The sequence below is a fragment of the Dioszegia hungarica genome, assembly GCF_025882075.1.
Source record: "Dioszegia hungarica strain PDD-24b-2 chromosome Unknown MKK02contig_16, whole genome shotgun sequence".
NCBI lineage: Eukaryota > Fungi > Basidiomycota > Tremellomycetes > Tremellales > Bulleribasidiaceae > Dioszegia > Dioszegia hungarica.
Genome location: NW_026515773.1, coordinates 1,886,306 through 1,911,297, shown reverse-complemented (window position 1 = coordinate 1,911,297; position 24,992 = coordinate 1,886,306). Strand labels below are relative to the sequence as shown.

The window sequence follows — 24,992 nt, the reverse complement described above, 5'->3', positions numbered from 1 at the left end:
GAAAAGAACATCCCATGACGCAGAGTCGACGTAAAAAAGTACACTACTCCTTGACCTCCTCGCGCTCGACCTCGAGGATACCCTGCCTCTTCTCTGCCAGCCGGGTCGCCTTCCTCTCGCGCATGGCCTTGTTCTTGACACGCCTGGCCTCCATCTGCTCCTGCAAGTTCTTGGTCCGAACCTTCTCCGCCTTGGCCTTGTGGATGTGCTCCATCAACACCCGCTTGTTCTTGAATCGGTTACCCTTCGCCTCGAGGTAGAGAGTGTGGTAGCTAGACATCAGCATTATCCCTTGTGCCATACAAAGGATCGCCCGACATACAGGTGCTTGTCGATCTTGCCACCTTCCCGGTACTTCCTCAACAACCGCCTGAGAACACGCATCCTCCGGAGCCACACCACCTTGGTGGGCATACGGGCCTCAGCGGTACCCCTTCGCTTACCGGTGCCGGAGTGACGACCGAGACGCTTGGCGGCGTGAAGCTCCCTCGTGCGGGCGCGGGAGTGGGTGTTGGTGGGCTTGACGATGCTATCTTATCAGCCCCCTATTCCATCCAATCCTTCCTCTCTATTCCCTATTCGCCTAAACGCACATGTGACCATCCTTCAAGAGCTTCCTGACACCAGATCGAGAGTTGGCCTGTCCAATCTCGGCGGCCTCCTGGGGGTCGAGCCAGACTAGATGGGTCAGCGCCTATCCCTATCTCTATCCCGCAATTCCGCCTATTCCGCCCGCTGAAGATCGATTCGAGACGCACTCTTTCGCTGACCGACGCCGGCGACGGCGGCGGCAAGACGCTTCTGCTGCCTAAGGTTGACCATTATGTATATGCTGTTTGTCGAGTGTCGATTGAAGGTCGGGACCGCTCGATATTGCGCTGACCTGTCTCGTCTTGTCGGCTGACTCTGGGTGCGAGCGGAAAGCGTCAGGCACGGGAGGAGACGGAATCAGATTTGGGCATATCACCGAGAAATTCCAGTGTGGCAGTGCATATCCCGCAAGTTTCGGCTTTAAGCGCTTTTTGCTATGACCGATCTTGTCAGCAAGGAGTTGTACGGAGTGCTCTGAATACCATACATCGGAGGTCAAAAAGAGGATGCTGTGCATGAGGTCGGAAAGTACATGTTGGAGGCCACAAGCGGAAGAGGTTGTGTCCTGGCGCACGGCAAAAAGTATTTCTCACAAGTGTGAGTCGAACACACGACCGATCGGGATTTTTCAACCATTACAACCGAACGCTCTACCACTGAGCTATTGCGAGAGCTGTTATTCGCCGTCATGCAGCATATACAAAGGGCAAGATGTTAGGGCGTTCAGCGGATGCAAACACCCCCGCTCAGGAACGAGCCGATCCTTCTCCCTCTCTCGCAACTGCTTCATCTATCTCTCGGTGCCTCTTCTTCTACACCAACTTGTACTATATCGCAACATCATGGCTTACCAATACTCCAACCCCTACATCCCTCTCGCGCCTCCCGCCCCCCGGTCCACCTTCAATGCGATAAGCACTAGCTCGCATGGGAGCCAAATCCTATTCGGCGGTCTACCCCTCGACGTGACAGAGAAGGATATACGAGTATGTCCATACTCTAAGCTTTGTGCTGATTGTAGGACCTCCTCATCAACGACCCTCTCGCCCTTCCTGCCTCCACCACCTCCGCACGCTCCATCTACACCCAAGAAAGCAAGTTTACTGGATTCGCAATAGTCACGGTCGGGAACGACGTGGATGCCGAGCGGATCCGACGTGAATACTCTGGCGAGACTATCGACGGGAGTGAGTCATTACCGTGCAGAGGAAGGGTGGGGATGGAGCTGACGTCCAGCTTTCCGTTTGACGGTTCAGCATATCCTCTCCCCGACTCAGCCGTTCCCTTCCGCTTCCAACGCTCCCCAACCTTTCGCCCCTCCTCCGCAAGCGGTACCGCGCCCACCCCCAGCTGCGCCAGTATGGGCGCCTCAGGCCCTTCCTCCTCGCGCCTCTGTACAACAGCAAGCACCGCGTAATGCTCAGAACGAGAAGGCGCCGGGTCTAAAGCTGCTCGCTCGCCTAAGCGGACCAGGAGGATCAAGTGCCAACAGCCGACAGGGAGCGTGAGTCTTTTACCACCGTACGGTGGAGGAACTAGCTGATCCTTGCGGCAGTCTTCTCGCTCAGCAGAAGGCCAACCTGAATGGCGGCGGACGACCCGGTGCCGCTCTCCTTTCCCGTATCGCCAAACCCAACGCAAAACCCTCCCCCGCCGCCAAAGTCAACCGAGCCAAGCAAGCCATTGCAGTCGAGCGCGCACCCGCAGCCAGCAAGCCGAAAGCCAAGACCCAAGCGGAGCTCGACGAGGAGATGAGGCTGTACACGCGTCAATCTAGATTCACATAGTTAGTTCCCTGTAGGTAGTACATAGGTAATGATTTCATACAAAAGATGTCAAGCAGCGTCCCTGTCACTATCCCGTTTGTACCCCTGGGCCAATACCCATTCGAACCCTTTCCGCCCTGTATCTGCGTTGGAGCGGAACCGGTCCACGCTCGCCTTTTCTATTCTCCGAGCAATCATCGCTGTTGGGAAGGCCGAGATGAGTGCGGCTCGCTGGTGGAACAGCGTATTGCCTTCTTCCGTCGGCGTATAGGTTATGCGTTCGAGACAGGATCTGAGATCAACTTCAGACATGCTGCAGGGCTTACACGTATTGCGCCAAGTCAAGGTTCATACTCATCATGGTTGCGCTCGGGGCGTCTGGGTCGATAAAGACCACCTCCCGGACATATGCTATTGGCGGCAGCGCAAAGAGCTGGCGTCAGCTATTGTCAGCCCCTTGCTCACCTTGGCTATCCATCCCGGCGCGCTTTGCTTGACACCTATGACCCGCTCGGTCCTTATCAGCCCAGACGGGTCTAATGACCGTTCCACCGTGTCGACCGAGACGACATGCGTCGCGTATGGATTTGGGTACTTTTTGTGCAGCTGAATCAGAGTATGTATGGGCGGATCACTACGGTCAGCTCTGGGCTGCTAGGAGGCCTTACTTGTATGTGATCTCATTGACGAATGATTTCATTGTTGAGTGGAGAACGCACGCAAGGCATGCCGTTTTGAATTCCGCAAAGAACAACGCGGCCGCGGAGATGACGTCTTGCAGCTCAAAATCAACGTCCACCTTTGACAACAACTGCTCATCTCACACATAATCGACATGCCGATCAACCAGCCCGGAACACAGATCAAGTACGTCACGAGCAGAGTGGGGCTGATTCCAGGCTTACGAATGTGTCGGTGGTCCGGCTCAAGAAGGGCGGGAAGCGATTCGAGGTGAGCCCCACGTTGAGGCAGGCACTTACGATAAGATCGCCTGTTATCAGAACAAGGTGTCCGAGTTCCGATCTAAAGTGTACGTTCCATGACTCTAGGCTAGGCTGATAGTAGAGAGACGGACCTGTCGGAGATCTTGCAGATTGAGCAGGTGTTTGCCAATGTCTCGAAAGGACAGGTGGCCAAGAAGGAGGATTGGGAGAAGGCGTTCAATACCACCGACCTGAACAAGGCTATCGAAGAGGTGGGTCTATACATGGCTGGAGCTGATGGTAGATACTACGGAAAGGAGAGCTGCAGGTCAACAACCTCGAACGGACTCATAACCTACATGCGCTATCTCGCGAGATCGCTACACTCGTATCAGAAATGACGGTCGACCCGTCTGTTACCCCGCCTCGGAAACATACGGTCGGGATGATAGAGAAGGCCATGAGCGAGGTCGGATACTCGGTCAAGTCGGACAAGGCGGCCAAGGCGCAGGCGCTGGAGCTTATCAAGAAGCTGGCGGAGGGAGATATCCTGCCAATACGGAGGATGAGGATGAGGATACGCGTGACGATGCCGGCGAAGGATGCGAAACGGATAGGGGAGAAGATCAAGGCGGAAGGAGAGGTAGAGGAGGAAGATGCGGGAGAGGAGTGGGAAGTGGTGAGTCAGCTTCAGAGAATACGGCTGATTGGCAGATCATGCAGGTCGAGCCTGGAGCGTTCAAGACACTCAGCGATCTGATTTCGAATGAGACGAAGGGGAAGGGAAGAGTGGAAAGTCTCGCGACGTAGAGGAGATGGTGTATTAGTCGGCTATCACATGTATCTCTAGGCTTCTACGAGGTCCAGGTGCTCGAGGATCAGGCGAGGTGTTCCGCTCAGCAACCCCTGATGGCGATCGTGCTGGGCGATGGACGCGAAGCCAGCATTGATGCTATAAGCGTGGCAATTGCTGATCGTGTGGCGACGTCCTAAGTGTGGACATGCTCATGGCCAGAAATAGATGAAACCTAACTTATGAGAGCAGCGCAAGTGCCGGGTCGGGAGAGCTCGACGCCAAGGGTCAGGCGAGAAACCGGTAGTATCGGTTAGAAGATTATCGCCGACCAAGGAGTGCCACACTTACGTGAAGCCCAAGGGGGGCGCATTTTGGTGCATCGCATAATACCGATTTCCCGAGCGATTACGGCATCCCCCTTTCCTGCTTTGGTTCTCCAGTCAGTACCAGTGCGGTGGTATAGAGTGCTTGGTCGTGCATTCATCCAAAACTATCAGCTAAAAGCTTCCTAGGTGAGTATCTGGCCACTACAGGGCGGAGGCGAGGATATCATGGAAGGGAAGTATGCTGATCTAGCCTTTCTCCTGTTGCCTCACGACCCCTACTCGCAAATCTCCCTTCACATCTACCTCCCACACCTCCCTATACCTACACTTTCGCAAACAGCCATCATGTCCTGGAACAACAAGATCGCTCGGACCGCCAACGCTCCCCGGACTGCCCCGTCCGAGATTGAGCAGCAGATCGCTCAGGCTCTTCTCGACCTCGAGACCAACGTCCCCGAGCTCAAGGCTGAGCTCCGTCAGCTCCAGATCTCGGCCGCCAAGGAGGTGGACGTGAAGGGCGGCAAGAAGGCGGTTGTTGTGTTTGTCCCTGTGCCCATGGCCAAGGCATTCCACAAGGTCCAGCAGCGGTGCGTTTCGTTTGGCGGTTTGGGGGAAAGGGGTAGTGGGGGATAGGGACCAGGGTTGACGGAGGGACTTTTAAGGCCCACCTCCCCTTGTCTCTTCCCCTCTGCCCCTACGCAACCCGGCGTAGAGGTGGACCGTTTTAGCTGATGCCCATTTTAGCCTTACCCGTGAGCTCGAGAAGAAGCTCTCGGACAAATACGTCGTTTTCGTCTCCCAGCGCCGAGTCCTCCCCAAGCCAAAGCGGAAATCCGGCACCGCCAACAAGCAGAAGCGTCCCCGTACCCGCACCCTCACCGCCGTCCACGAGAAGATGCTCGAGGACCTCGTCTGGCCTTCGGAGATTGTCGGCAAGCGCACCCGTGTTGCCCAGGACGGTAACAAGCTCATCCGAGTGTGAGTACTACCCCGTTTCAGCTGTGCGTGGGGAGATGCTGATCCCATAGGTTCCTTGACGCCAAGGACCAAAACTTGCTCGAGTACAAGCTCGACACCTTCTCTTCCGTGTACCGTCAGCTCGCAGGCAAGGATGTGCACTTCGAGTGAGTCTTACCCTTCTCTTTGGAAAGCTGTGCTGATTCTCCAGGTTCCCCGTCCAGGCCACCGAATAGATCATGCATTTTGGTTCTGAGGTGTTCTTATTGGCTTTGGCTGTCTGAGTACTCCCATCCCAGGGGAAATGCTGCCAAAATTTCGAATCTGACCCTATTCTGCCCCGGGCCGTCTGTCTTCCCGCTGGACGCCCAGACACAGCGTCTCCTCTCCCTCGGCATTTTCCATCCTTTCATGTCTCTCCTTTCGCCATGACCCCTGTGCACATACCCAGGTTGACCCATCGTCCATGTCTTATACTACCTCAAGCGTTAAACCATGCCTCGCCTGGACTGACTGAATCATACCAACTGAAAACTAATCATGTCCTACTACCCGCCGCCCGCGCAGCAATGGGCCCAGCAACCGTCCTTCCCCTATCCCGCCCCTGTCGCCGCTCCATCCCCCTCCGCCTCCTCCCCCTTTCCCACACCCCCACTCGTCTTCCTAATCCTCATAGCATTCGCAGGATACCACATCCTCCGGCGCCAAGAATCCGCACGCGACCGCTCCAAGGTGCTCGCAAAAGAAGCAGCCAAAGCAGCCAAGGTCGACGCGGCGGAAATCAAGGCCCTCTCGTCCAAGGATGTACGGGCGGGCGGTCTCCCATCTTCGGGGGCGGTAGGTAATCCCGCTCCGAAGCAGATCTCGGGGAAGGGTGGGGATCCGCGTAAAGATCCGAGCTCGACGAGCTTCCGCAAGAATTACTTTATGACGATGCAGGGGCCAGGGAGGCCGGCGCTGGTGCCGTTCCAAGATGGGTTGAGGCCGAAGCGGGGTGAGGCGGAGGGCACTATGTGGTGGGATAATGTACCGGAGGGTGAGTCTCGCTGTGGACAAGACGGGGAGGGAGAGGAGTGGGGGAAGAGGAGGAGCTGATGACCAGATGTCAAAGATCTGATGGCGGCTCCGCTTGACCCGGACAAGCTGAAGGCGATGATGAAGAATCCATGGAACGAAGCGATGCTCAAGAAGGATATCGAGCTCCTCAAGCTCAAGAAGCAGCACAAGGAGGAGCAAGAGCGATTCGAGAAGGTCGGTAATGTCCTCCATGCCTTGCTGAGCGGTCTCTTGTGTCTTGTGGATATGCGCTTGGGTATCGGTGAGCATCTTACTACCACCAGATACGTGAGCACGGTGGGTAGGAGCTGAACACCCAAGCGTCATTCACATTCTTCCTGTGGCGATACTTTACCGCGGCGCACAAGACCGAGCTGGAGGATAAGAAGGATGAGGTGGAGAAGGAGAAGGCGGAGATCATGAAGCGGATCAGTGAAGCGAGGAAGGCGGCGCCGGATAGTTCGGCGGCGAATAGTATCCAGAGGTTGCAGGCGGACCTCATGAGGTTGTAGGTGGCTATGTATGAGATGAATAGTACGTGACCGTTGAGCTGGCTCGCTTTATGAGTGGGAGTAATAGAGCGGATGATAAACCAGAGACTATATTTGACATAAAAGATACTGCACAGATGATGCTACCGCTAAATACCCTACACATAGATGTTCCCTACTCAGATCGACGGTCCGACTACGCTAAAACACCAACTACTCTACATCGTACACAATGGTCCCTGGCGGTACCGGATTGTAGTCCCATCTGTCCTCCATGCTCTTAAGATACGCGTCAGCGTCGAAGGTGACAACCGGGCGGATCGGACGTCGAGGAAGGACGGGCGGAGCGGCGATTTGGGGGGCAGGAGCTGGAGAGGTTTTGGAGGATTTGGCAGGGGAGTGACGGAGGGGGGTGGGAGGGGCTTTGGGGTTCCAAAAGAAGTCGTCATGCTCGTCGTACATCTCGAAGTCGTCCTCAATGGGCTGGACGACCGGAGAGTTGACGAGCGTGCTGGCGCCGCGTGAAGTGGACGGACCCGAGACGACGGTACTAGCCGTCTCGTAGTCGTCGTTGTCGTCATACTGCTCCTGAAGCGCCGGTAGCTCCGGAAGCTCCGGCAGCTGAGGTAGTGCTGGCGACGCATCCGGCAGCTCCGGGACCTCGGGCAAGTCCTCCTCGGCCTCCTCCGTAAGGTCGACGAGGTCGTACCGTTCCTTCTTGGGGATGATGGGGACTCGGGGGAGTGTGTGGGGGACGATGGTGTGGCGGATGAACGTAATATCGTCATCATATGCGGGCATGCCGCTCGAGTCTCGGTCGTCCTCGTCCTCATCGTCCTCCAGGTCGGTAAGATCAATGATCATGGCCATCCGAGGAGCTTCGACGAGTTCAGGACCACCGAGCTCAGAGTCGTCGTCATCGATGATGATAGCGTCGGGGTGGAGCGGGTCGGCCTGGGAGCTGGAGGTAGAGGAAGAGGAGGATGGGAGGGACGCGGATGGTAGGGAGACGACTCGCTCGGGGTGATTTGGGCATTTACTAAAAAGTCAGTACCCTCCTGTCACAAGGTCTGGCAACTCGAGACTGACCATCGGGCGAAATTCTTTCCAACTGCTGGATCAGCATATGTTCGCGCCACGTGACTTGAGTGTGCAAGTCAACTTACAGTATTCTTTCCCATAAGATGCGAACAGCTGCTCTCCTTTTGCGATAGGCTTTATCGCCCACAGGCTCTGCTGTGTGCAGCCTCTGACCTTGTGAGTGTCCGAGGAGTGGACGAAGCGCCATTCCACATTGGGTGTGCAGCTATGCTAGTCCATCAGCTTCCTTCCATTTCCTTCCTACCCTCTATATAACAGAACCATCGGCGCCTCGACTCACATTAACGAATTTCGCAGGCCCGCATCCGACCGATGCCATCCTCCCACGTCCTTTGAACTGCATCCGGGTGTCGAGTCCCTGCAGAGTCGTAGGAACGCCGACAAGAAGGAACATCGCTCCAAAGACTTCTCCTTCTCGTCTGATGTCTTTCCGGGCGAAGAGCCCCAGCTCGCATGGACCGTAGTCTCGGACGGACTTGACCTCGGCCACCGAGCTGGGCATGTGAAAGTCGCGGTATATTAGCTGGAGGGCGGTTATCGCAGGCTCCAATTGGTATTCTGCGGGTAGGGCGGAATGTCTGTAATCAGCTCTGAGTATCCCTGCGAAAGTTCGAGACTCACGTATTACGAAACGCGTCTTTGGCCGCGCTTCGAGTACCCCCTGTCTCTGGCTGTACTATCAGCTGGATAGATCTGATACGGCCCAGAGGTACCACTCACGGTGTAGTCCAGATTCACGCTCGTGCAAGTCCTCAAACCTGTCCCCACCGCGCCCGAGATCGTCTTTGACAGCTTACTGCAAAGATCGTCGAACGCGCAGATCATGATGGCTCTTTCGCCGGTCAACGGCGGGTGCCTGACCCTTGGCTGGGGAGGCGCCCGCTTCCGCTTAAGTGCCATGACTGTGGTATAGTGTGATATGTATGATGAGTCCAATCGAAAGAGGGAAGGAAGTGATCAGCGGGGCGAAGGGGTCCCTCGAAATTCCAGAGGGACGAGGAAGAGGGGCCGTGCGGATGCGTGTGTGTGCCTGGTTGAGTGACCGAGTGTTTCATGTTGCCTTTCCAGCGCCGGAAGGGGGAGGAGCGGGAGAGGAGCGGGTGGGCATGGTCGGACTGCCCAAGGCCATTTTAGGCCGAGACAGGAGACGGAAAGAGCTTCACATTCCTCCTCTTGTTCTCCTCCTGCCACAAGGAATGCTGCTGCTGCTGCCACTGACGCACTTGAAGCTTGACCCGAAGAAGCGGGGACCGAATAAAGGTGAGACCGAAGGCCACGTTTTCGGAGGGAGCGGCAAATCACGGCTGCGGTCCAAGGCGGGCCGGTCAACCGGCGGTGCGAAGCAAGAAGTCGGTCCAGCTCGTCAAAGCTCGTCCTTATAAGGTGGATCAAAGGAGGAGAGTTACGCCCAGCTTCTTGTCATACTCACAGAAGCCACTCCCCTCCAACCGTACTTCGCTCTCGTACTTCCACACCATGTCTAAGCCAGACGCCAATACTCCCCGGCCCTTGGGCACTAGCACCGAAGCCTCCGAGCTCTCGCAGCAACAAGCGACCTACCTCCCCCCTTCCGACAATGCCCTCAAGTACGCCAAGGGTATCCAGCGACACGTCCCCGCAAAGCCGCACGCCAGTCTCACAGAGACCAAGTCCAACCCGCACCTCATCAAGTCGGTCGAGAGCTTCTATGTCCGCCCGCGCTGGCTGTTTGTCCGGATCGAGACGGAGGGTGGGGTGGTCGGATGGGGAGAAGGCACGCTGGAGGGGCACACTGAGGCTGTCCAGGGCAGTCTGAGGGATATCGGCAGGAGGTGAGTCTATAGCTTGGACAGAGCTGACTCCAGGCTGAAAGGGTGGGATGCGATGAACATTGAGGACATCTACACGTACCTCTATAGGCATCGCTTCTACCGTGGTGGAGAGGTCTTAATGTCCGCCATGAGCGGTGTGGATATTGCGCTATGGTGAGTAAGATAATGGGGCTGAGCTGATGACAGGGATATCAAGGGCAAGGTGCTCGGTGTGCCGGTGTGGGAGCTGCTCGGCGGGAAGGTCAGGGAGGCGTGCCCAGTCTACGGCTGGGTTGGGGGTGATCGGCCCTCGGATGTACTTGAGCAAGCCAAGGCCAGGAAGGCGCAAGGCTTCACTCGGGTCAAGATGAATGTAAGTCCTGCTGTGCTCCGAGCTGACTTTAGGCCACCGAGAGTATCGCATGGCTCGACTCCCCTCACGCGCTGGATGAGACGGTCAAGCGTCTCGCTGAGGTCAAGTCGATCGGGATGGATGTCGGACTGTGAGTACCCCTCTTCGTCCCAGCTGATCTCAGTGACTTCCACGGCCGAGTCCACAAGGCCATGGCCAAGCAGCTCGCTCAGCTCCTCGAACCCCACCGCCCACTCTTCATCGAGGAACCCCTCCTTCCCGGGCACCCCAATGAGCTCAAGGACCTCTACAACAAGACCACCATCCCTATCGCCCTCGGCGAGCGTCTCTTTACTCGCGAAGACTGCCGACCCTACTTTGAGCTCGGGTGTATCGACATCATCCAGCCCGACATCGCTCACGCTGGAGGAATCACCGAGACGCGCAAGATCGCCATCATGGCCGAAGCGTACGATATCGGCGTTGCGCCGCACTGTCCCCTCGGCCCTCTTGCATTCGCCGCGAGTCTGCACATTGGATTCTCGACGCCCAACTTTGTCGTCTGCGAGATGTCATGGAAGGTGAGTCAAGGCATAAATAGGAGCTGACGGTAGATGCACTACAACGTCGGCGCGGACTTATTCACATACATGAAGAACCCCGAGGTGTTCAAGGTCGTCGATGGCAACATCATGCTCATGACCGGTGTCGGGCTCGGCGTGGAGCTGGATGAAGAGCTGATCAGGAAGGAGGCGGCAGAGGCGGCCAAGATTGATCCGTGGATCAACCCCTTGTTCCGTGGTGATGATGGGTCGGTGCGCGAGTGGTAGACGCAGGAGTTAGATGTGTATGTATTGCATTGTTCAAAAGTATTAAGAGCCATCGACACGAGGATAGCCCAATCCAGCCATCTCCGGGACGTCTTTCCCTTCCTTCCGTACCATCACGCCGTGATGTTCTCCTTGAAGAACTGCCATCAGCTTCGCCCCTACCCGGACTCACCTTGCCCAACCAATACGCCGAGTCCTTGGGCGTGCGCTCAAACGTCTCGTAGTCGGTATACACACACCCAAACCGGGGAATCAGACCCGAATTCCACTCAAAGTTGTCGAGGAACGACCAGGCAAAGTATGAGCGCAGGTCTACGCCGTCCTGCTCAACCGCATCGCGCAGGTTGGTGAGGTACCCATCATAAAACTTGACTCGGAGATCATCGTGGATGCTGCCATCAGCTACGCTTAAGGGTAGACTTACGCTTGATCCTTTGGTATGCTCGACTCGCCTGGAGTAGGGTAGCCATTCTCGGTGATATAGATGGGCTTCTGGTAGCGGTTCCAGAGGTAGGTAATGTACTTCCTCACTCCCCACGGTACAGCCCTGTGCCAGTCCATCGACGCTATCCATCAGCCCTGACCATGCCCGCACTCACATTCCCATCCGATAGTCTCCCCATCCTTGGTCACGAATCCCAACTTGGCCTTGCCCGCCGCCTCGTCCGTCCCGCCCGCCTGAACGATGTTGGTCGTATAGGTGTTCGCACCAAAGAACTCTGACGAGTCCTTGAGCAGCTCCAGCTCGGCCGGCGTGAACTCCGGTAAACGATCACCGAGCATCTCCTTCATGGATTCCGGGTAGTGACCGAGGTAGATCGGATCGGCGAACCATCCGACCGCAGCGTCCATCTTGTTCTGCGCGGCTTTGACATCTACGTCAGCGCTGCTCGTGGTCAAGGCTTACTCTCTGGGGAATCATCATACGGCTCGGTCCAATCCCCGTTGAGCGTGATGCCGATGATACCCTTCTGGGTCGGCTTGAAGTCGCTCAGGTAGAGCTTGGCGGCGGTAGCGTGAGCGATGAGAAGCGAATGACCGACGATCCAGGGCTCGGTATCGCTCGTGTGACCCCTGATTTCAGCGAGTTCCAAGCGAGAACTTACGGTGCGAACTTTCCATGATAGTGCCCATGCGCAGCAACGCACCACGGCTCGTTAAAGGTCAACCAGAGCTTGCAGCGATCGCCATATCGTTCGAAGCACAACTTGGCGTAGTGGGTGTAATCCTTGACGATCTCCTCCTGGTTGAGCCAGCCGCCGTACCGATCTTGAAGCTCTTGCGGGAGGTCCCAGCTGTTTGTCAGCGATAGCAGGTGCATGCACGTACTGGTAAAGAGTGATCATGGGCTTGATGTTGTACTTGAGCAGCTCATCGATGAGGTTGTCGTAGAATTGTAGACCCTTTTCGTTGACAGGGTCATTCCGACCGCCTTTGGGGATGATCCTTGGCCAAGAGATGGAGAAGCGATACGAGTTGACGCCTAATTTCGCGAGGACTGATATCAGTCTTGTGGCAGGTCATTACTTACGGGCAACATCCTCCTTGTAGTTGTCAAGATGAGCGCAGGTCTTGTTGACATGCGAACCATCCTCGATCTTGCCGGGCGTTTCGCAGTACTTGTCCCAAATCTACCTGTCAGCGACTGACGTCCCCCTCGCACCGCCGAGGTGCCTAGCTAATCCGCCGAAAAATGAGGGCGAAGATGGAGTGCTCACAGATGGACCCCTGCCCGACGCTGCCTCGGACTCAGCACCCCCACCCTCGATCTGCGCAGAGGCAGTAGCGAAACCCCAGAGAAAGTCCTTGCGGAATGGCATGTTTGGTTATGGCAAGTACGAGATGGATGAGGAGAGAAGCATGAGATAGTTGATCCCTCTGGACTATATAGGAGCCAAGCAAGGGGGGCGAGGGGGACAGCGAAGCAGGCGGAGGAAGGTAACACGCGCTCCGGCGCCGGATGGGTGCATGCGGTGGATTGATGCGGAGGAATGCTGCGGCGCCGAGTATGGGCCGATTAAAGGGAGGGAATAATTACAGTCGACGCGACTTGCTTTCCGGGCTCGGCCAGGTTGCTGCTATATTTCAATTGCTCTTCAGTCCGCCTCTCTTCCTTCTTCTCTTAGCAACCCAGCATACATCCAGTACAGCCTAGCAAACAGCTGCAGACCGCTCTCATATAGCAGCCAAAGCAACAAGACTCTCGCTCACCTCTCCGGGGCTCATCGCTCTCACTCACTCACTTCGGGTCGAACCGATACACTCCTGCCTTCCTTCCTCCCCGTTTCCCCTCATTGCTTTCGCCGCCCTTACTACCGGAATCCTCAAGTCCACATACGGTATAATCACAGTCATCCCTCCGTCCTCTCACACACGCCAGACTTCAAGATCTCGGAAACGGAAATCAAGAAACGTTCTCCGGCCTCTCTCCCGCTCGTCCGTGATCAAGCAAGAATCAACGGTACCGAACTTCCTTCTCTCAAACGCACTCGACCCCATGCGGACCGGCAATTCGATGTCGGAAAACGACTTTGCGGCGGGCGCGGCGGGCGGGACCGCGGCTACGGATGTTAACGGCGGGCTCGAGAAGGTTGAGAGCAATCCCGATGACGATTGGAGCCCGGAACCCCACTCCTGCTCTTCGTCGCCGGTCAGCGAGGATCAGCGGAGCGCAAAGAGGAAGAGGGAGGATGAGGTGAGCCCTAAGAAGGAGGGCTTGAGTCTCGGCTGATGAGCAGACCCTCGTTCCTGACAGCGATGAGGACAGTAGCTTTGATGGCGAAGACGATAAGCTCTACAAGCGATCGAAGACGGGTGGTTCGGTCACCGAGGATGCCGCGGCTGGGAGGCAGGAAGACGGGGAATGTGCCTCGCAGGCCATAGCGGACAGCAAAGACAACACCGTGAGTCTTTCAGTCTGACTCGGTCAAGCCGAAGCTGATTTGCAGGGAGACATCTTCACCGGCGGCCTATACCAAATCTATTTGCTTGCCTCGCGGGGATTGTCAGCCAACGCCCCCTCCGCCGCCTCGGTTTCCCTCATTCCTCATCCGCCATCAACCTGCGGCGACCCCGGGAACGAAGCGTCTCCAGCCATGCATGATATCAACTTCGGTCTCATTGCTTGCGCCACCTACGCCGGTCGGGCCGACAAGCAGACGGCCGATTTAGAGGCCGAATTGCTCGATACTTCTGCCGAGGTCGGAAGGCTACAAATCAAGCTGAAGAGGGTGGAGGCGGATGGGGATCGCATGGGTCGATGGTGGTTGGAAGAACGTGGTCGGCTCAGGCAGGAAAAGGCTGCCAATGTGGCCCTATCCGGGAAGTTGAAAGAGATGGAGAAGATCAGCGCGGAGAATACGAAAGCGATGGCTTTGGCGGCGACTGAGCACGTGGAGTCGGCCCGACAAAGCAAGGCGTACGCCGAGGAGAGAACGGCTCGGCTGCAGGCGGAGGCGGCGAAGGGCGGAGCGGAGGTGGAGAGGGACGACTTCAAGCGGAAGTACGAAGAGGAGAAGAAAGCGCGGGAGGCGGCGGAACGGGGCGGAAAATATGCGGAGAAGGCCAAGCAGGACCTGCAGGAGCGATTGCGGGCCATCAACAATTTGATTCCTGGCGACATCAGGGAATATAGCAAATAGATAGAGCCAGAGCGAGTCCCATCGTCAGTAGTCTGAATCAGTGTATATAGAAGTGTAGCCTCGTTCGTAAATCAGTGTATATAGCAGTGTAGTCCCCTCCGTAGCTCGGTCAAGTTGTCTATAGCGTCTGTGATATAGATAAGCTTATGTATGCCTCTATTCTAACATTCTCGCCCCATATGCTCTCCCGGCCGACAAGATTTACCTTGTCCTTCCATGCCCAGCCTCATTGCGCTTTTCCAGCAAGTACAACCGCCGTCGATAATACCAGGGGCGATATCAGCAGCTGGAGCGATACGAGCTTGACGAGTTCCATGTGCGGGACGATCGGGATGACACCGAGAGCCGGAGCGGTAGATTTTGGTCGGTTCGGGATGTTGGAGAAGAGTGATGTGATGGTGAGGACGATGATGGGTATCGAGTACGCCAGGACGATCCCTACTCCGATCGCCCATCCCTTCCCGACCGCCTCGTACGACCCCCTCGACGCCGCCTTCATCCCCCACATCCCCACATCCCCCAGCATCGCCCCCTTCCCTTGCACCAGTCTCCGTATCAGCGATCCCCATAGCATCACCCCCACCACATTTAGCCCGACATACAGCCTCGCTGCATTCAGGTAGCCTAGTCTGACGACGAGCGTAATCTTGCCTCCCAAGATATCCGCGTCGATATCGTGGATGTGCATGATGAGCACCCTGGCCTGCTCAAAGCAGTACATGGCGCCGAGCATGATCCAGAGGGTCTTGTCGAGTCCGAATTGCCCTATTGTGGGAGCAAAGAGGACGTCCGCCGCAGTGATGAGCCGAGAAGAGGGATGGGTGGCCGTGTAGTAGCCGCTGAGACCCCAGATGACCGATACGGGCGAGAGGAAGAGGGCCGAGACGATCTCGCCGAGGGAGTTGTAGTGGAGCCGGAGGGGAGGGCCGACGTATTCCTGCGACAGGAAAGTAGAGATGGTACCGACCCAGAGGGCAAAGCCCTTGAATGGGGTGGTCCGGGTAGAGGTGGAAGAAGGATTGAGGAGTGGGTCGAGATTCCGAGAGTAGAGGATCATGGCGATGATGAGGAGCTGGACAAACCCGCTCAGCACGAGCGAGACCCATGGGGGGAAAGTACCGTCGTGGATGATCCGAGTGGTGTTGCCCATGATCTTCTCGTTGAGCTCCCGCTTGGTGCTGAGCTTGTCGGTATCGGTCAGCCCCTCCTGGCTGTGCGAGAGGGCATGCCCGCTGACTCCTTCCCTTGCCTTCTCGCCTGAGCCGCCGCCTCCGCTGAGCGCTTTCCGCTTCTCCACCTCCCGCTTGATGGCAGCCACCTGGCCAGGCCGGTCCATCTGCCAGTCAAAGTACTCGTTTCCATAGTTGATCGAGATATTCTGCCAATCAGCTCATCTTCCCCGGGCAGCTTCTTCCGTCGACGTACTGTTCCCCATGTCACCAGCATACACTGAAGCATAGCTATATAGTCGAAGCTTCTGCTGATATTAGCTTAGCCCTGTAACTTTCCCTAGTGCAAACTCACTCGGACGTGGGGAACGTCTTGTGCGAGACAATACACCCAAACATCGTCCATAATGGCACCTCGCTTGCGAGCGGTATCCGGCCAAGCGCAAACAACGCACTGGCCTTCCCTGCTAGGGAGAGCTGCTGTGGGTCGTACATGCTGTCTTTTACTGGTAGAGGTGCAAGTGGAGGAGAAGAGAGCAAAAGCTGACGGTCGTCGGCCAACAGGGGTCAACATGGGCCATACTCAGGCACGACAACGATGACGCAAAGATCGGGATCGGCCTGGAAGCTGGAAGCTGGAAGGCCTGGGCCTGAAGCTTGGACGATGGCCCTCATCTTTGCCTTTCCATCTTCCTCACTTGCATAGCATAGATGCCTATACCGCGGCGTAATCTCAGCTCCATCCGACCGGCGGAAGGCCCCATTCTCATACACTGACCCATGTCCCATACTTACTGCTCGGCGGTCGAAGGCTTCTCTCTCACTCAGCCGGGTTTCTTGGAACACCGGCTATATACTGACCTGTGGCAGCTTGATGAAGCTGCCCGAAAGCAAGACAGAGCGCGAACCAACATCACCTATGAGGGTTCAGGGAGGTCCAGCTGAGTCTGGACGAGCTATTGAAGCGCGCCTGCGACTGTTCCCAAGAAGGCGGAGCGATCGCACCAGGTTGGGTACACACAGCAGTCGTAGCTGAGCGGGTTGTGACATCGAGAAAGGGTACATTCAGGCCGGTAGCCCACAGTGGGCGCATCGAAGGTCACGGTGGACGCAACGCTAACGCATACCCGGGGTGAAAGTCCCTCGGCGACGGACAAGGGCTGGCCAAGAAGTTCCGGATGAGCGAGTCTCTGATTATAACCTGAGGTGTGAGGGTGCTATCACAGTCCTGACCTGCATATGATGCTAAATTATCGCTACGTATATACAATGTCCTGCCTTTCCTAGCAGGATGATGTGATTCTATGATCTATGGAAAATCTACCTGACCGCCCCAAACTCTCCTGTGTTATCTGACTTGGAAGCCTTTGTGTAGGCTGACCTTCCCACTGCCCTATGTCTCCGCCCCAGCAAGTATCACCGCCGTTGAGAGCACCACCGGAGTGACCAGGAGCTGAAGTGAGACGACCTTGGCGAGGTCCCGGGGCGGGATAAGCGGAATGAAACCGGTCGTCGCACCTGTCGATTTGGACCGATTGGGTGTGTTCGAGAAGAGCGAGAGAGAGGTAAGGACGATGACCGGGATCGAGTACGCCAGGACGAACCCTACGCTCACCGCCCAGCCCCTCCCCACCATCGCCTTGGACCCCGATGTCCCCACGCTTCCGAGCATGGCGCCTTCCCCTTGCAGCAACCTCTTGATCAACCACCCCCACATCGCCACCGCACCGACGTTGAGACTGGCGTACAGCCTAGCGGCATTCACGAAACCGACGCGGACGATGCGCGTCACCTTTCCGCCGAGCCGGTCCGAGTCGATATCGTGAATGTGCATGATGAGGATCCTGGCCTGGACGGTGAGGTACATGGCGCAAAGCATGATCCAGAGCGTCTTGTCGATCCCGAAGCCGGCGATGGAGGGAGCGTGGAGGAATGCGTATGCGGTGATGAGGGGAGAGGTAGGGTGGGTAGCGGTGTAGTGTCCCGCCAACCCCCAGAGGAAGGAGACGGGTGAGAGGAGGAAGGAGGAGATGACCTCGCCAAAGCCGTTGTAGTGTAGCCGGAGGGGAGGTGCGATGTACTCTTGCGAGAAGAAGGTAGAGACAATCGCGATCCAGAGCGGAAACCCTTTGAAGGGAGAGGTGTGGAGGGACTTGGAGGAGGGGTTGACAGAGGGGTCGAGATATCGGGAGTAGAGGACCATGATGACGACGAGTAGCTGGACGATGGCGCTGATAGCGAGTGCGGTCCACCGGAGGAAGGTCCCGTCATGGATGATACGGGAGTTGCCACCCATGATTTTCTCCTCCAGCTCCGCCTCCCCCGCTCTTGACACGTCGTGAACTGGTCCGTCCTCACAGTCTCCTTGCTTCCCTGTCGGCATGCCCGCGCCCAGTGCCCTTCGAGCCTCAACATCCCGCTTGATCGCAGCCACCTGCAGCGGGCGATCCATATCCCAATCGAAGTAGTCATTGCCATAATTTATTGATATGTTCTGGGTGATATCAGCCATGATGCGCGATGTCACTCTACGACTTGTTACTTGACAGTACTTACGGTTCCCCAGGTGACGAGCATGCATTGAAGCATGGCCAAGTAGTCAAAGCTCCTGCAGAGTCAGTGTTTCCTCTATACTCAACGAGCTCGTCCAAAGGACCTACTCGGATGTTGGAAACATTTTGCGGGAGACTATACACCCAAAGATTGTCCAAAGTGGCGTCTCGCTTGCGAGGGGGATTCGGCCCAGGAGTAGTAGGGCTCTGGCCTTTCCGGCGAGAGATAGCTGCTGTGGATCATACATGGTCTCCAGTTGAGTAGGAGGGGAAGTGATGAGACGAACGCGTTAGCTCCTCGGTGTGATGCGATGCGCTTCTGATGAAAGGTCGGTCGACTCCTATGGGCGTCGATCTCAGGCACGACGATGACGCAAAGATAACGCGTAACGGTCGATCGACGCCGAGCGCCGCGGAGCTCCGAAACCGATCTCCGAGCATGTCGGTGCTTCACGGAGAGGGTCGGGCTATACCGATACTACAGGAATGGTATTCGGACAGCTCTCGTGAGTCTCCTGACCTACAGCTGGGACTCACATCCTGTCTGAACGGCGCCAGAGCTGGCAGAAACTTTGATGGTCGGATTTGCATACCTCACCAGCTTACGGCACTGATATCGCCCTCTGGAGATCTCCGAGATGACCCGGCTATGGCGCTCCGGCCTCCGTCATCCAGCTCGACCCGAGCTGTTGACGCAGGAGCTGCAAAGTCTACTGGCTGAGTTCTTGACTAGACCACACGCTACTCATCTCTAAGTCATATCCCATCGCTGCTGCCAGACAGCTGCTCTCGCTTCATCAAACCCAAAATCAAGGGCCATGCTCTCCGCTAGACCGGCATGTCGGGCTTGCCAACTGGGCAGGAGTGTTGGGCGGACATTTTCGACTACCCCAAGAGCGGACAAGGACAAGCTGGTTGTGCTCGGGAGTGGATGGGCTGGCTACAATGTAGCAAGGTGCGTGATCGCCAGTAAAGCGATCTATCCGGGTGGTCGCTCATGAATCTAGGCAAGTCGACAAGTCCTTGTATGATGGTGAGGATACTATGGGTCTGCCTACATCGGTACAGGCTGAATAAGTCCAGTGACCGTCGTCTCACCTCGGTCTCACTTCTCCTTCACACCTTTTCTAGCAAGTGCGGCGGTCGGCACCCTCGAATTTAGATGTACAACTGAGCCAATAAGAGGAATCAAGGAGGTCAAATATGCGCAAGGCTGGGCCAATACTATCGGTAAGATTCGGCGTATAGCTCTTCTGATATGGATCTGACGAGTCCAGATTTTGATGCGAAAAAGGTCGAAGTTGAGCCAGCGGTGCCAGCTATGCCTGATTTCGACGCCGACCTGGCTAATACCCCTCATCCGCCTGTGGAGAAGGGGATGTACAAGCTGGACTACGACAAGCTGGTCATAGCCGTTGGAGCATACTCTGCTTCATTTGGTATACCTGGTGTAGGCTCCATCCTCGAAGTACTCCTCGCTCGTTCTGAGCTGATTCATCAGGTAGCAAAGCACGCGCATTTCTTGAAGGATGTGCAGGACTCGCGAGCTATTCGAATGCGTCTCTTGTGAGCTCGATTGCTTCTCTTACCACTGCTGGGGGATGTGCTGATACTCCACAGAGAAATACTAGAGCAAGCTTCTCTCCCCAGTATCTCTCAATCTCAACGCGAGAACCTCCTCCGGATAGCCATAGTAGGCGGTGGGCCCACCGGCGTCGAGTTCTCAGCCGAGCTACACGACTTTGTCGAGCAGGACGTGTACCGCCTATACCCGCACTTGAAAGGCCTGGTCAATATTACGCTATATGATGTCGCACCGCACATCTTGCTGAGTTTCGATGAGTGAGACTACCCTTTCTCTGTGCCGGTTGGAAAGCGAGACTGATCAGTTAGGAGCCTTCGAGATTACGCAGAACGCAAGTTCAAGCGGAATGGTGTGGCTGTACGGGGAGGAAGTAAGGTTCTAGCGGTCGGAGAGGACTGGCTGGAACTAGATGGGATTGGCAGAGGTATGTTCGCACGTGCTCTTATCAGGCAGTAGCGTTGCTGACGTCTCCTCAGAAGCCTTCGGTTTACTGGTCTGGAGCACAGGGTTATCCGCAAATCCCTTCGTCGAGCGCCTCGAGGGTGTATCGCACGATGACAAGACCAAGTCGTATGTCCCTGCTTGCCATCTCCTTCATCGATGACATCGCTAATGTAGTAGGTTGCTGGTCACGCCTCACCTCAATCCCGTCAACCCAGCGGGTCAACCCATCCCCTCCGTCTACGCGATTGGCGACAATGCGACCCCAGCTTCCGGCGATCGACTGCCCGCTACCGCGCAAGTAGCGAGCCAGATGGCCAAGTACATCAGCAAGCGGCTTAACGGGATTGCCACTGGCGAAGTCGAGGGTGAGGGCAAAGGAGAGGGCTTCGAGTGGAAGAATAGGGGCAGTATGGTGTTTGTAGGGGACTACCGAGTAGGTCCCATGTAGCTCGAAGGCTGAATGAGAACCGACGCTGACGATGCAGGCGGTAGTAGATCGCTCGGCATCCTCCGTGTCTGGGATCCGCGCCAGGATCTCGGGGCTGGTAGCGTGGGTAATGTGGCGGTCGTACTACATGACTCTTGCTATGGGGTGGCGGAACAAGCTCCTGGTGCCGAGTAAGTTGGTTGAGCTGTATGGAGAAGGAGCTGACAGAACAGTGTACTGGACCCTCGCTATATTTTTTGGTCGGGATATTACGCGTAAGTGCTGCTCATAGCATCAGAGCAGAGCAAGGTCAGAAGAAGTCAGCTGACGGTGATAGGTTTCTAGATCAATCTCCGAGACTGGCGCTCTACCCCCGTTGCAACGGGGCGGGCAGACTTACAGATTATCTTATGCATACATACAGTGACGTGCTTGCCCACTGGCTCCCTTGACCGCTCCCATCAATTCTGGCCTATATCCACATGTTCAAGTGGTGTCTCGTGTAGTCCTGACCTGACGCCAGATCGCCCGCCGAGCCGAGTTGAGGATAGAAGGGGACGAGCGCGTCCGAAGAGCCGAGTATAAGTGTGTCTGCGGAATCAGCATCATGCTCAAAAGGAAACAATACGAGGGGATAAACTCACTGAATAATCGCCAGTACACCTCCCTCACCCGCCTAGCCGGGTGATACAGCCCCTGCAGCACATAACTCAACACCACACCCGGTCCCACACCCAACCGCATCGCCTCCAGCGCATCCATCATCCCACCAATGACGTGCGGACTCGTCTCGAAAATATTTGGCCAGACGAGGTTCATCAGATGTGTCAATGCCTCCTCGTACCCCAGCCCCGCGACACCGATAGCCAGGTGTTTGACGATAGCCGCTGCGGTCTGACGATGGACGTGGTCCCGGTCCGTAAGGGCGTCCTCGAGGAGTCCGACGACCGAGTGGATATAGTCCTTGCCCTGCTCGCCGACGTATTCGAAGACGAAAGCGAGAGCTTTGAGACATCCGTTCCGCACATTAAGCTCGGGCGTGCGGTATTCGTTGAGGATGGCGGGAACGCAGGTGAAGGGACCACAAGTCTCGGCGACGATGGCTGATAGTCAGCTCTGTTTCCTAGATCAAGACAAGAAGAGGGAAACTCACCGATAGCGATAGTAGAACACACTCGAGACTGACGCTCCTGGACCTTCAGATTGGTCAGGAGCACGCTCAGCACATCCTGCGGACCGATAGCCTTGGCAATATAACCAAAGGAGTTGACGGCCGCCCGTCGGATCGCCTTTTTGTGCGCCTTGAGCAGATCCAGCAGCTCGAAACAGATTCGCATCCATTCCTTGGCTGGAACAAACTCGGCTCCTCGGTCGGCGATACGTCCGATAAGGTTGATGGTCGCCTCTTGGACCTTTTCGTGCCTGTTCCGCAAAATCGGCGTCATTCGGGGAACTAACATCAGTACGAAGTTTCGGTATATAGACCTACGTAGATCTTTGACTGGCGGGTTCATTTCGGACATTCCGACGACACCGGCAATAGCTCCCTCGGCGGCGATAAGACTGGGCGTCAGCTATGCTCAATGAACGATAAGAAAAGTACTCACGATCCTAGCGCATCCGGATACTCTTCACCCAACTGCTCAAAGATGACTATTCCCAGCTTGTTCAAAAGTTGCAACTCCCCGTTGGACATGATGACCGGCGCCAAGCGTGTAGTGAGATCCGCCGCGAGCATACGGACCTTGGCCGACTTGTTGGTCAACCGCCAGAGGATCATCGAGACGATTTGGGGGAGGTATGGCTTGACCCGGATTCCGAGGGCAGCGACGACCGTGCCGAACCCATCGAGCATCACGCTATCCTCGAGTGTCTGCTCCTGGAATGCAAAGATGATACCATCGATGAGCAGCACCTCCAGCCTTTCATCGATATCCGCCGCGCCCGTATTGTTGATGACTTTGGTAATAGTCTCCATGACCATCTTCCGGAACGGCTCCGACTCGTCTTTGAGGTCATTGCAGATCCGGCTGACGATAGTGGCAACGCCCGCCTTGGTCGCGAGCTCGACGGTGGTCTCGACAAGCTGACGGTAATTCCGCTTGTCGAGCGCCATCCGCCGCACCCAGAAAGCACGGAAGAACTCCGGCAACACCTCCTCCCGGATGTAGGTCGGCTGTACACCCTCCGTCATCGCACACTGCTTGATCACCTGCAGCACAATCCGCCTCATCTCCTCGTCCGACGTCTGGAATTCTCGGATGAGAATAGGCATACACTCACGCACATAGTACCCGGCGTACTCGGGGTCCATGAGCGGGATAATGTATCCGATAGCCTTGAGGAACGCGGCGAGCGTCTTGCCCCGATGTTGACGGATACCGAGCCAGAGGGGTTTGAGGACGTCGTCAAACGACTCGATACCGTATGGCGCGGCCGACTCGGCGAGGGCGGCCAGAGCGAGCGCGGTCATGGTCCGGACCTTTTGCTGCTCGTCCTGCAGACCGTTGGCAATGGCGTCGACGAGATTGCGGAGATGGGGAAGTACAGCGCAGCCCATCATGACTGCGATCTGCTGGATAATGCGGATACCGGTATGTCTCGCCTGCCATGATTTCTTGCTTCGGCAGACGGCTTTGAGGAAGGGAAGGAGGGAAGGGATACCGAGGGCGGAAGCGACGACCGAGAAGGCACGGGCAGTGGTGTTCCGGACGTACTCGTCGACGTGGTCGATATCCGGTCGCATGGTGGAGATCATGTGAGCGAGACCGGCCGCCTTGGCGAGGTTGGAGATGATCTCGCGACCTTCTACACGAGCGTAGTAGTCTTCGTCAATCAGGAGGGGTTCGATAACGACGAGGATTTTGTGGACGTAGGGGCGGACGAGGTCGTCGAGCTTGTATAGCACGCGATCAATGACTTTGACGAGGAGGTGCCGCTCCTGATCCTCCAGTGTCCGCTCCATGAGCAAAGGAAGGATCTTGTCGAAGAGTGGTCCGGCGCCAAAGTCCCTCGCCCGATCCGTGATCTGACGAAGAGCCGTCTTTCGCACCGGCGGCGTCCCGTTCTTGATCTTGAGCAACAACCTCATGATCTTCCTCTCCTTCAGCTCATCCAGCGAAAAGTGGACATCGTCCTCCTCCCCGCCTCCCTCACCCAGCACCTTGGCAAAGTACTGCGCGTCCTCGGGCTTGAGGAACTGCAGTGTTCCAATCCCCTCGATCTCGGTCTGCTGGTTGGTCGTTCCCGATATTCCGCCGGCAGCTTGTCGTGCCCGAGCCGAATCCGTCTCCTCCTGCATCATGAACCCCTGCTCGGCCGATTGAACAGGGATCATCTTCCGGACCGACGCTGCCGGCTTGTAGTCCTCGGGCACGGGGCAAATGACATACCCCTCGCCCTTACCGGGAAGAAGCGCGTCCAGCTCCTCATCCGTCATCCGCCTATACCGCTTGTCCTCCACCATGATCACGCCCGCCTGCGCCCCTTCTCCCATCTCGCCCTTGATGACGTCTCCCGCTGCTGGCGTCTGATCCCAGCGCGACTTTTTGGCTCCTGGCGCAGCCTCCTCCTCCGCGGGTGTCTGATCCCATCGTGACCTCCGCTTCTTTGGCGCCGCCGCCAATGCCTCATCCGACCACTCCTTCTTCACCCCATCTTCCTCCTTGACCTCCTCCCCATCATCCCACCTCTTGCGCCGCTTGGATCCATCGGCGGGTGGCGTATCCTCCTTGATCCGACTGGGTGGCGTTTGGCTCCCCTCCGCCAATGCCCGAGGCGGTGTCTTGTCGTCGTCCACCTGCATCGACTCCCCCTTCTCCGCTGCCTCCTTCTCCTGCTGCTCTGCGATCCGCCTGACCCGCTCTTCCTCCCTCTCCAGATTCGTCCGCCTCATTCGATCCTCATAACTCTCATCTTCCCCCTCCCTGCGCCCATCCATCCGATTGAACCGCCGAAGTTGATAGTCGCTCTGCCGAGCAGCGACCTGCTTGATCTTGGCCGTCTCGTCGAATGCGTCAGGCGCGCCTTCTTCCTCCGCCATGGCCGCATGCTCGTCGAGGAGCTCCTGTGGCGCAGAGTAGGACTGCAGCTTGCGGTAGGGCTGTTCCGGCTCTTCCGACATTTTGGCGAACTACGATGGGAGCGTACGCGATGAGAGATAGGGGGCCGTTGCCAGCTAGTAGGGTTTCCGACA

General features: G+C 56.6%; 14 protein-coding genes and 1 non-coding gene across 15 annotated transcripts; 7 read left to right on the top strand and 8 right to left on the bottom strand.

Annotated features, from left to right (window-relative positions):
- Nucleotides 1-43: 43 nt before the first annotated feature.
- MKK02DRAFT_17751 (ribosomal protein L19e-domain-containing protein) lies at nucleotides 44-822 on the bottom strand (the record flags this gene model as incomplete). The annotated part of the gene is made up of 4 exons (XM_053085835.1): nucleotides 44-272; nucleotides 323-529; nucleotides 594-678; nucleotides 759-822. The coding sequence occupies 4 exons, from the start codon at nucleotides 820-822 to the stop codon at nucleotides 44-46; spliced, it is 585 nt and encodes a 194-aa protein (XP_052943962.1).
- Nucleotides 823-1,178: 356 nt separating this feature from the next.
- On the bottom strand, nucleotides 1,179-1,262 carry MKK02DRAFT_t10. The gene has a single exon. It is a non-coding gene; the product is annotated as a tRNA-Tyr (tRNA).
- Nucleotides 1,263-1,433: 171 nt separating this feature from the next.
- MKK02DRAFT_38856 (uncharacterized protein) lies at nucleotides 1,434-2,378 on the top strand (the record flags this gene model as incomplete). The annotated part of the gene is made up of 4 exons (XM_053090321.1): nucleotides 1,434-1,577; nucleotides 1,613-1,778; nucleotides 1,828-2,095; nucleotides 2,147-2,378. 4 exons carry the CDS (start codon nucleotides 1,434-1,436, stop codon nucleotides 2,376-2,378), a joined length of 810 nt encoding a protein of 269 aa, XP_052943961.1.
- A 48-nt stretch (nucleotides 2,379-2,426) lies between these two features.
- On the bottom strand, nucleotides 2,427-3,057 carry MKK02DRAFT_38855 (mitochondrion protein; the record flags this gene model as incomplete). The annotated part of the gene is made up of 4 exons (XM_053090320.1): nucleotides 2,427-2,649; nucleotides 2,684-2,790; nucleotides 2,823-2,991; nucleotides 3,026-3,057. 4 exons carry the CDS (start codon nucleotides 3,055-3,057, stop codon nucleotides 2,427-2,429), a joined length of 531 nt encoding a protein of 176 aa, XP_052943960.1.
- A 135-nt stretch (nucleotides 3,058-3,192) lies between these two features.
- On the top strand, nucleotides 3,193-4,090 carry MKK02DRAFT_38854 (35S primary transcript processing-related protein; the record flags this gene model as incomplete). The annotated part of the gene is made up of 6 exons (XM_053090319.1): nucleotides 3,193-3,224; nucleotides 3,257-3,308; nucleotides 3,359-3,387; nucleotides 3,423-3,552; nucleotides 3,585-3,959; nucleotides 3,995-4,090. 6 exons carry the CDS (start codon nucleotides 3,193-3,195, stop codon nucleotides 4,088-4,090), a joined length of 714 nt encoding a protein of 237 aa, XP_052943959.1.
- A 657-nt stretch (nucleotides 4,091-4,747) lies between these two features.
- Nucleotides 4,748-5,595, top strand: MKK02DRAFT_38853 (ribosomal protein S7e; the record flags this gene model as incomplete). Its single annotated transcript, XM_053090318.1, has 4 exons — nucleotides 4,748-4,989; nucleotides 5,147-5,380; nucleotides 5,431-5,526; nucleotides 5,571-5,595. 4 exons carry the CDS (start codon nucleotides 4,748-4,750, stop codon nucleotides 5,593-5,595), a joined length of 597 nt encoding a protein of 198 aa, XP_052943958.1.
- Nucleotides 5,596-5,899: 304 nt separating this feature from the next.
- On the top strand, nucleotides 5,900-6,927 carry MKK02DRAFT_17772 (uncharacterized protein; the record flags this gene model as incomplete). Its single annotated transcript, XM_053085838.1, has 3 exons — nucleotides 5,900-6,395; nucleotides 6,462-6,677; nucleotides 6,737-6,927. The coding sequence occupies 3 exons, from the start codon at nucleotides 5,900-5,902 to the stop codon at nucleotides 6,925-6,927; spliced, it is 903 nt and encodes a 300-aa protein (XP_052943957.1).
- Nucleotides 6,928-7,119: 192 nt separating this feature from the next.
- On the bottom strand, nucleotides 7,120-8,907 carry MKK02DRAFT_28852 (uncharacterized protein; the record flags this gene model as incomplete). Its single annotated transcript, XM_053087654.1, has 7 exons — nucleotides 7,120-7,945; nucleotides 7,996-8,017; nucleotides 8,073-8,139; nucleotides 8,161-8,217; nucleotides 8,288-8,585; nucleotides 8,629-8,678; nucleotides 8,728-8,907. The coding sequence occupies 7 exons, from the start codon at nucleotides 8,905-8,907 to the stop codon at nucleotides 7,120-7,122; spliced, it is 1,500 nt and encodes a 499-aa protein (XP_052943956.1).
- Nucleotides 8,908-9,483: 576 nt separating this feature from the next.
- Nucleotides 9,484-10,979, top strand: MKK02DRAFT_17916 (mandelate racemase/muconate lactonizing enzyme; the record flags this gene model as incomplete). Its single annotated transcript, XM_053085861.1, has 6 exons — nucleotides 9,484-9,818; nucleotides 9,852-9,971; nucleotides 10,005-10,170; nucleotides 10,203-10,300; nucleotides 10,334-10,730; nucleotides 10,764-10,979. The coding sequence occupies 6 exons, from the start codon at nucleotides 9,484-9,486 to the stop codon at nucleotides 10,977-10,979; spliced, it is 1,332 nt and encodes a 443-aa protein (XP_052943955.1).
- A 113-nt stretch (nucleotides 10,980-11,092) lies between these two features.
- Nucleotides 11,093-12,799, bottom strand: MKK02DRAFT_34743 (beta-glucosidase 1A; the record flags this gene model as incomplete). Its single annotated transcript, XM_053089007.1, has 9 exons — nucleotides 11,093-11,119; nucleotides 11,152-11,371; nucleotides 11,404-11,545; nucleotides 11,579-11,854; nucleotides 11,887-12,053; nucleotides 12,086-12,274; nucleotides 12,309-12,477; nucleotides 12,511-12,610; nucleotides 12,698-12,799. The coding sequence occupies 9 exons, from the start codon at nucleotides 12,797-12,799 to the stop codon at nucleotides 11,093-11,095; spliced, it is 1,392 nt and encodes a 463-aa protein (XP_052943954.1).
- A 677-nt stretch (nucleotides 12,800-13,476) lies between these two features.
- Nucleotides 13,477-14,620, top strand: MKK02DRAFT_38848 (uncharacterized protein; the record flags this gene model as incomplete). The annotated part of the gene is made up of 3 exons (XM_053090317.1): nucleotides 13,477-13,674; nucleotides 13,718-13,882; nucleotides 13,928-14,620. The coding sequence occupies 3 exons, from the start codon at nucleotides 13,477-13,479 to the stop codon at nucleotides 14,618-14,620; spliced, it is 1,056 nt and encodes a 351-aa protein (XP_052943953.1).
- A 226-nt stretch (nucleotides 14,621-14,846) lies between these two features.
- On the bottom strand, nucleotides 14,847-16,284 carry MKK02DRAFT_38847 (uncharacterized protein; the record flags this gene model as incomplete). The annotated part of the gene is made up of 3 exons (XM_053090316.1): nucleotides 14,847-15,998; nucleotides 16,046-16,097; nucleotides 16,145-16,284. 3 exons carry the CDS (start codon nucleotides 16,282-16,284, stop codon nucleotides 14,847-14,849), a joined length of 1,344 nt encoding a protein of 447 aa, XP_052943952.1.
- An 898-nt stretch (nucleotides 16,285-17,182) lies between these two features.
- Nucleotides 17,183-18,466, bottom strand: MKK02DRAFT_38846 (uncharacterized protein; the record flags this gene model as incomplete). The annotated part of the gene is made up of 3 exons (XM_053090315.1): nucleotides 17,183-18,283; nucleotides 18,346-18,397; nucleotides 18,450-18,466. 3 exons carry the CDS (start codon nucleotides 18,464-18,466, stop codon nucleotides 17,183-17,185), a joined length of 1,170 nt encoding a protein of 389 aa, XP_052943951.1.
- A 693-nt stretch (nucleotides 18,467-19,159) lies between these two features.
- Nucleotides 19,160-21,089, top strand: MKK02DRAFT_17738 (pyridine nucleotide-disulfide oxidoreductase-domain-containing protein; the record flags this gene model as incomplete). Its single annotated transcript, XM_053085832.1, has 11 exons — nucleotides 19,160-19,296; nucleotides 19,349-19,374; nucleotides 19,425-19,571; nucleotides 19,619-19,791; nucleotides 19,843-19,907; nucleotides 19,962-20,183; nucleotides 20,235-20,350; nucleotides 20,403-20,493; nucleotides 20,548-20,803; nucleotides 20,856-20,988; nucleotides 21,031-21,089. The coding sequence occupies 11 exons, from the start codon at nucleotides 19,160-19,162 to the stop codon at nucleotides 21,087-21,089; spliced, it is 1,425 nt and encodes a 474-aa protein (XP_052943950.1).
- A 180-nt stretch (nucleotides 21,090-21,269) lies between these two features.
- Nucleotides 21,270-24,920, bottom strand: MKK02DRAFT_17690 (armadillo-type protein; the record flags this gene model as incomplete). The annotated part of the gene is made up of 5 exons (XM_053085824.1): nucleotides 21,270-21,388; nucleotides 21,442-21,900; nucleotides 21,951-22,250; nucleotides 22,287-22,360; nucleotides 22,405-24,920. 5 exons carry the CDS (start codon nucleotides 24,918-24,920, stop codon nucleotides 21,270-21,272), a joined length of 3,468 nt encoding a protein of 1,155 aa, XP_052943949.1.
- Nucleotides 24,921-24,992: the final 72 nt, after the last annotated feature.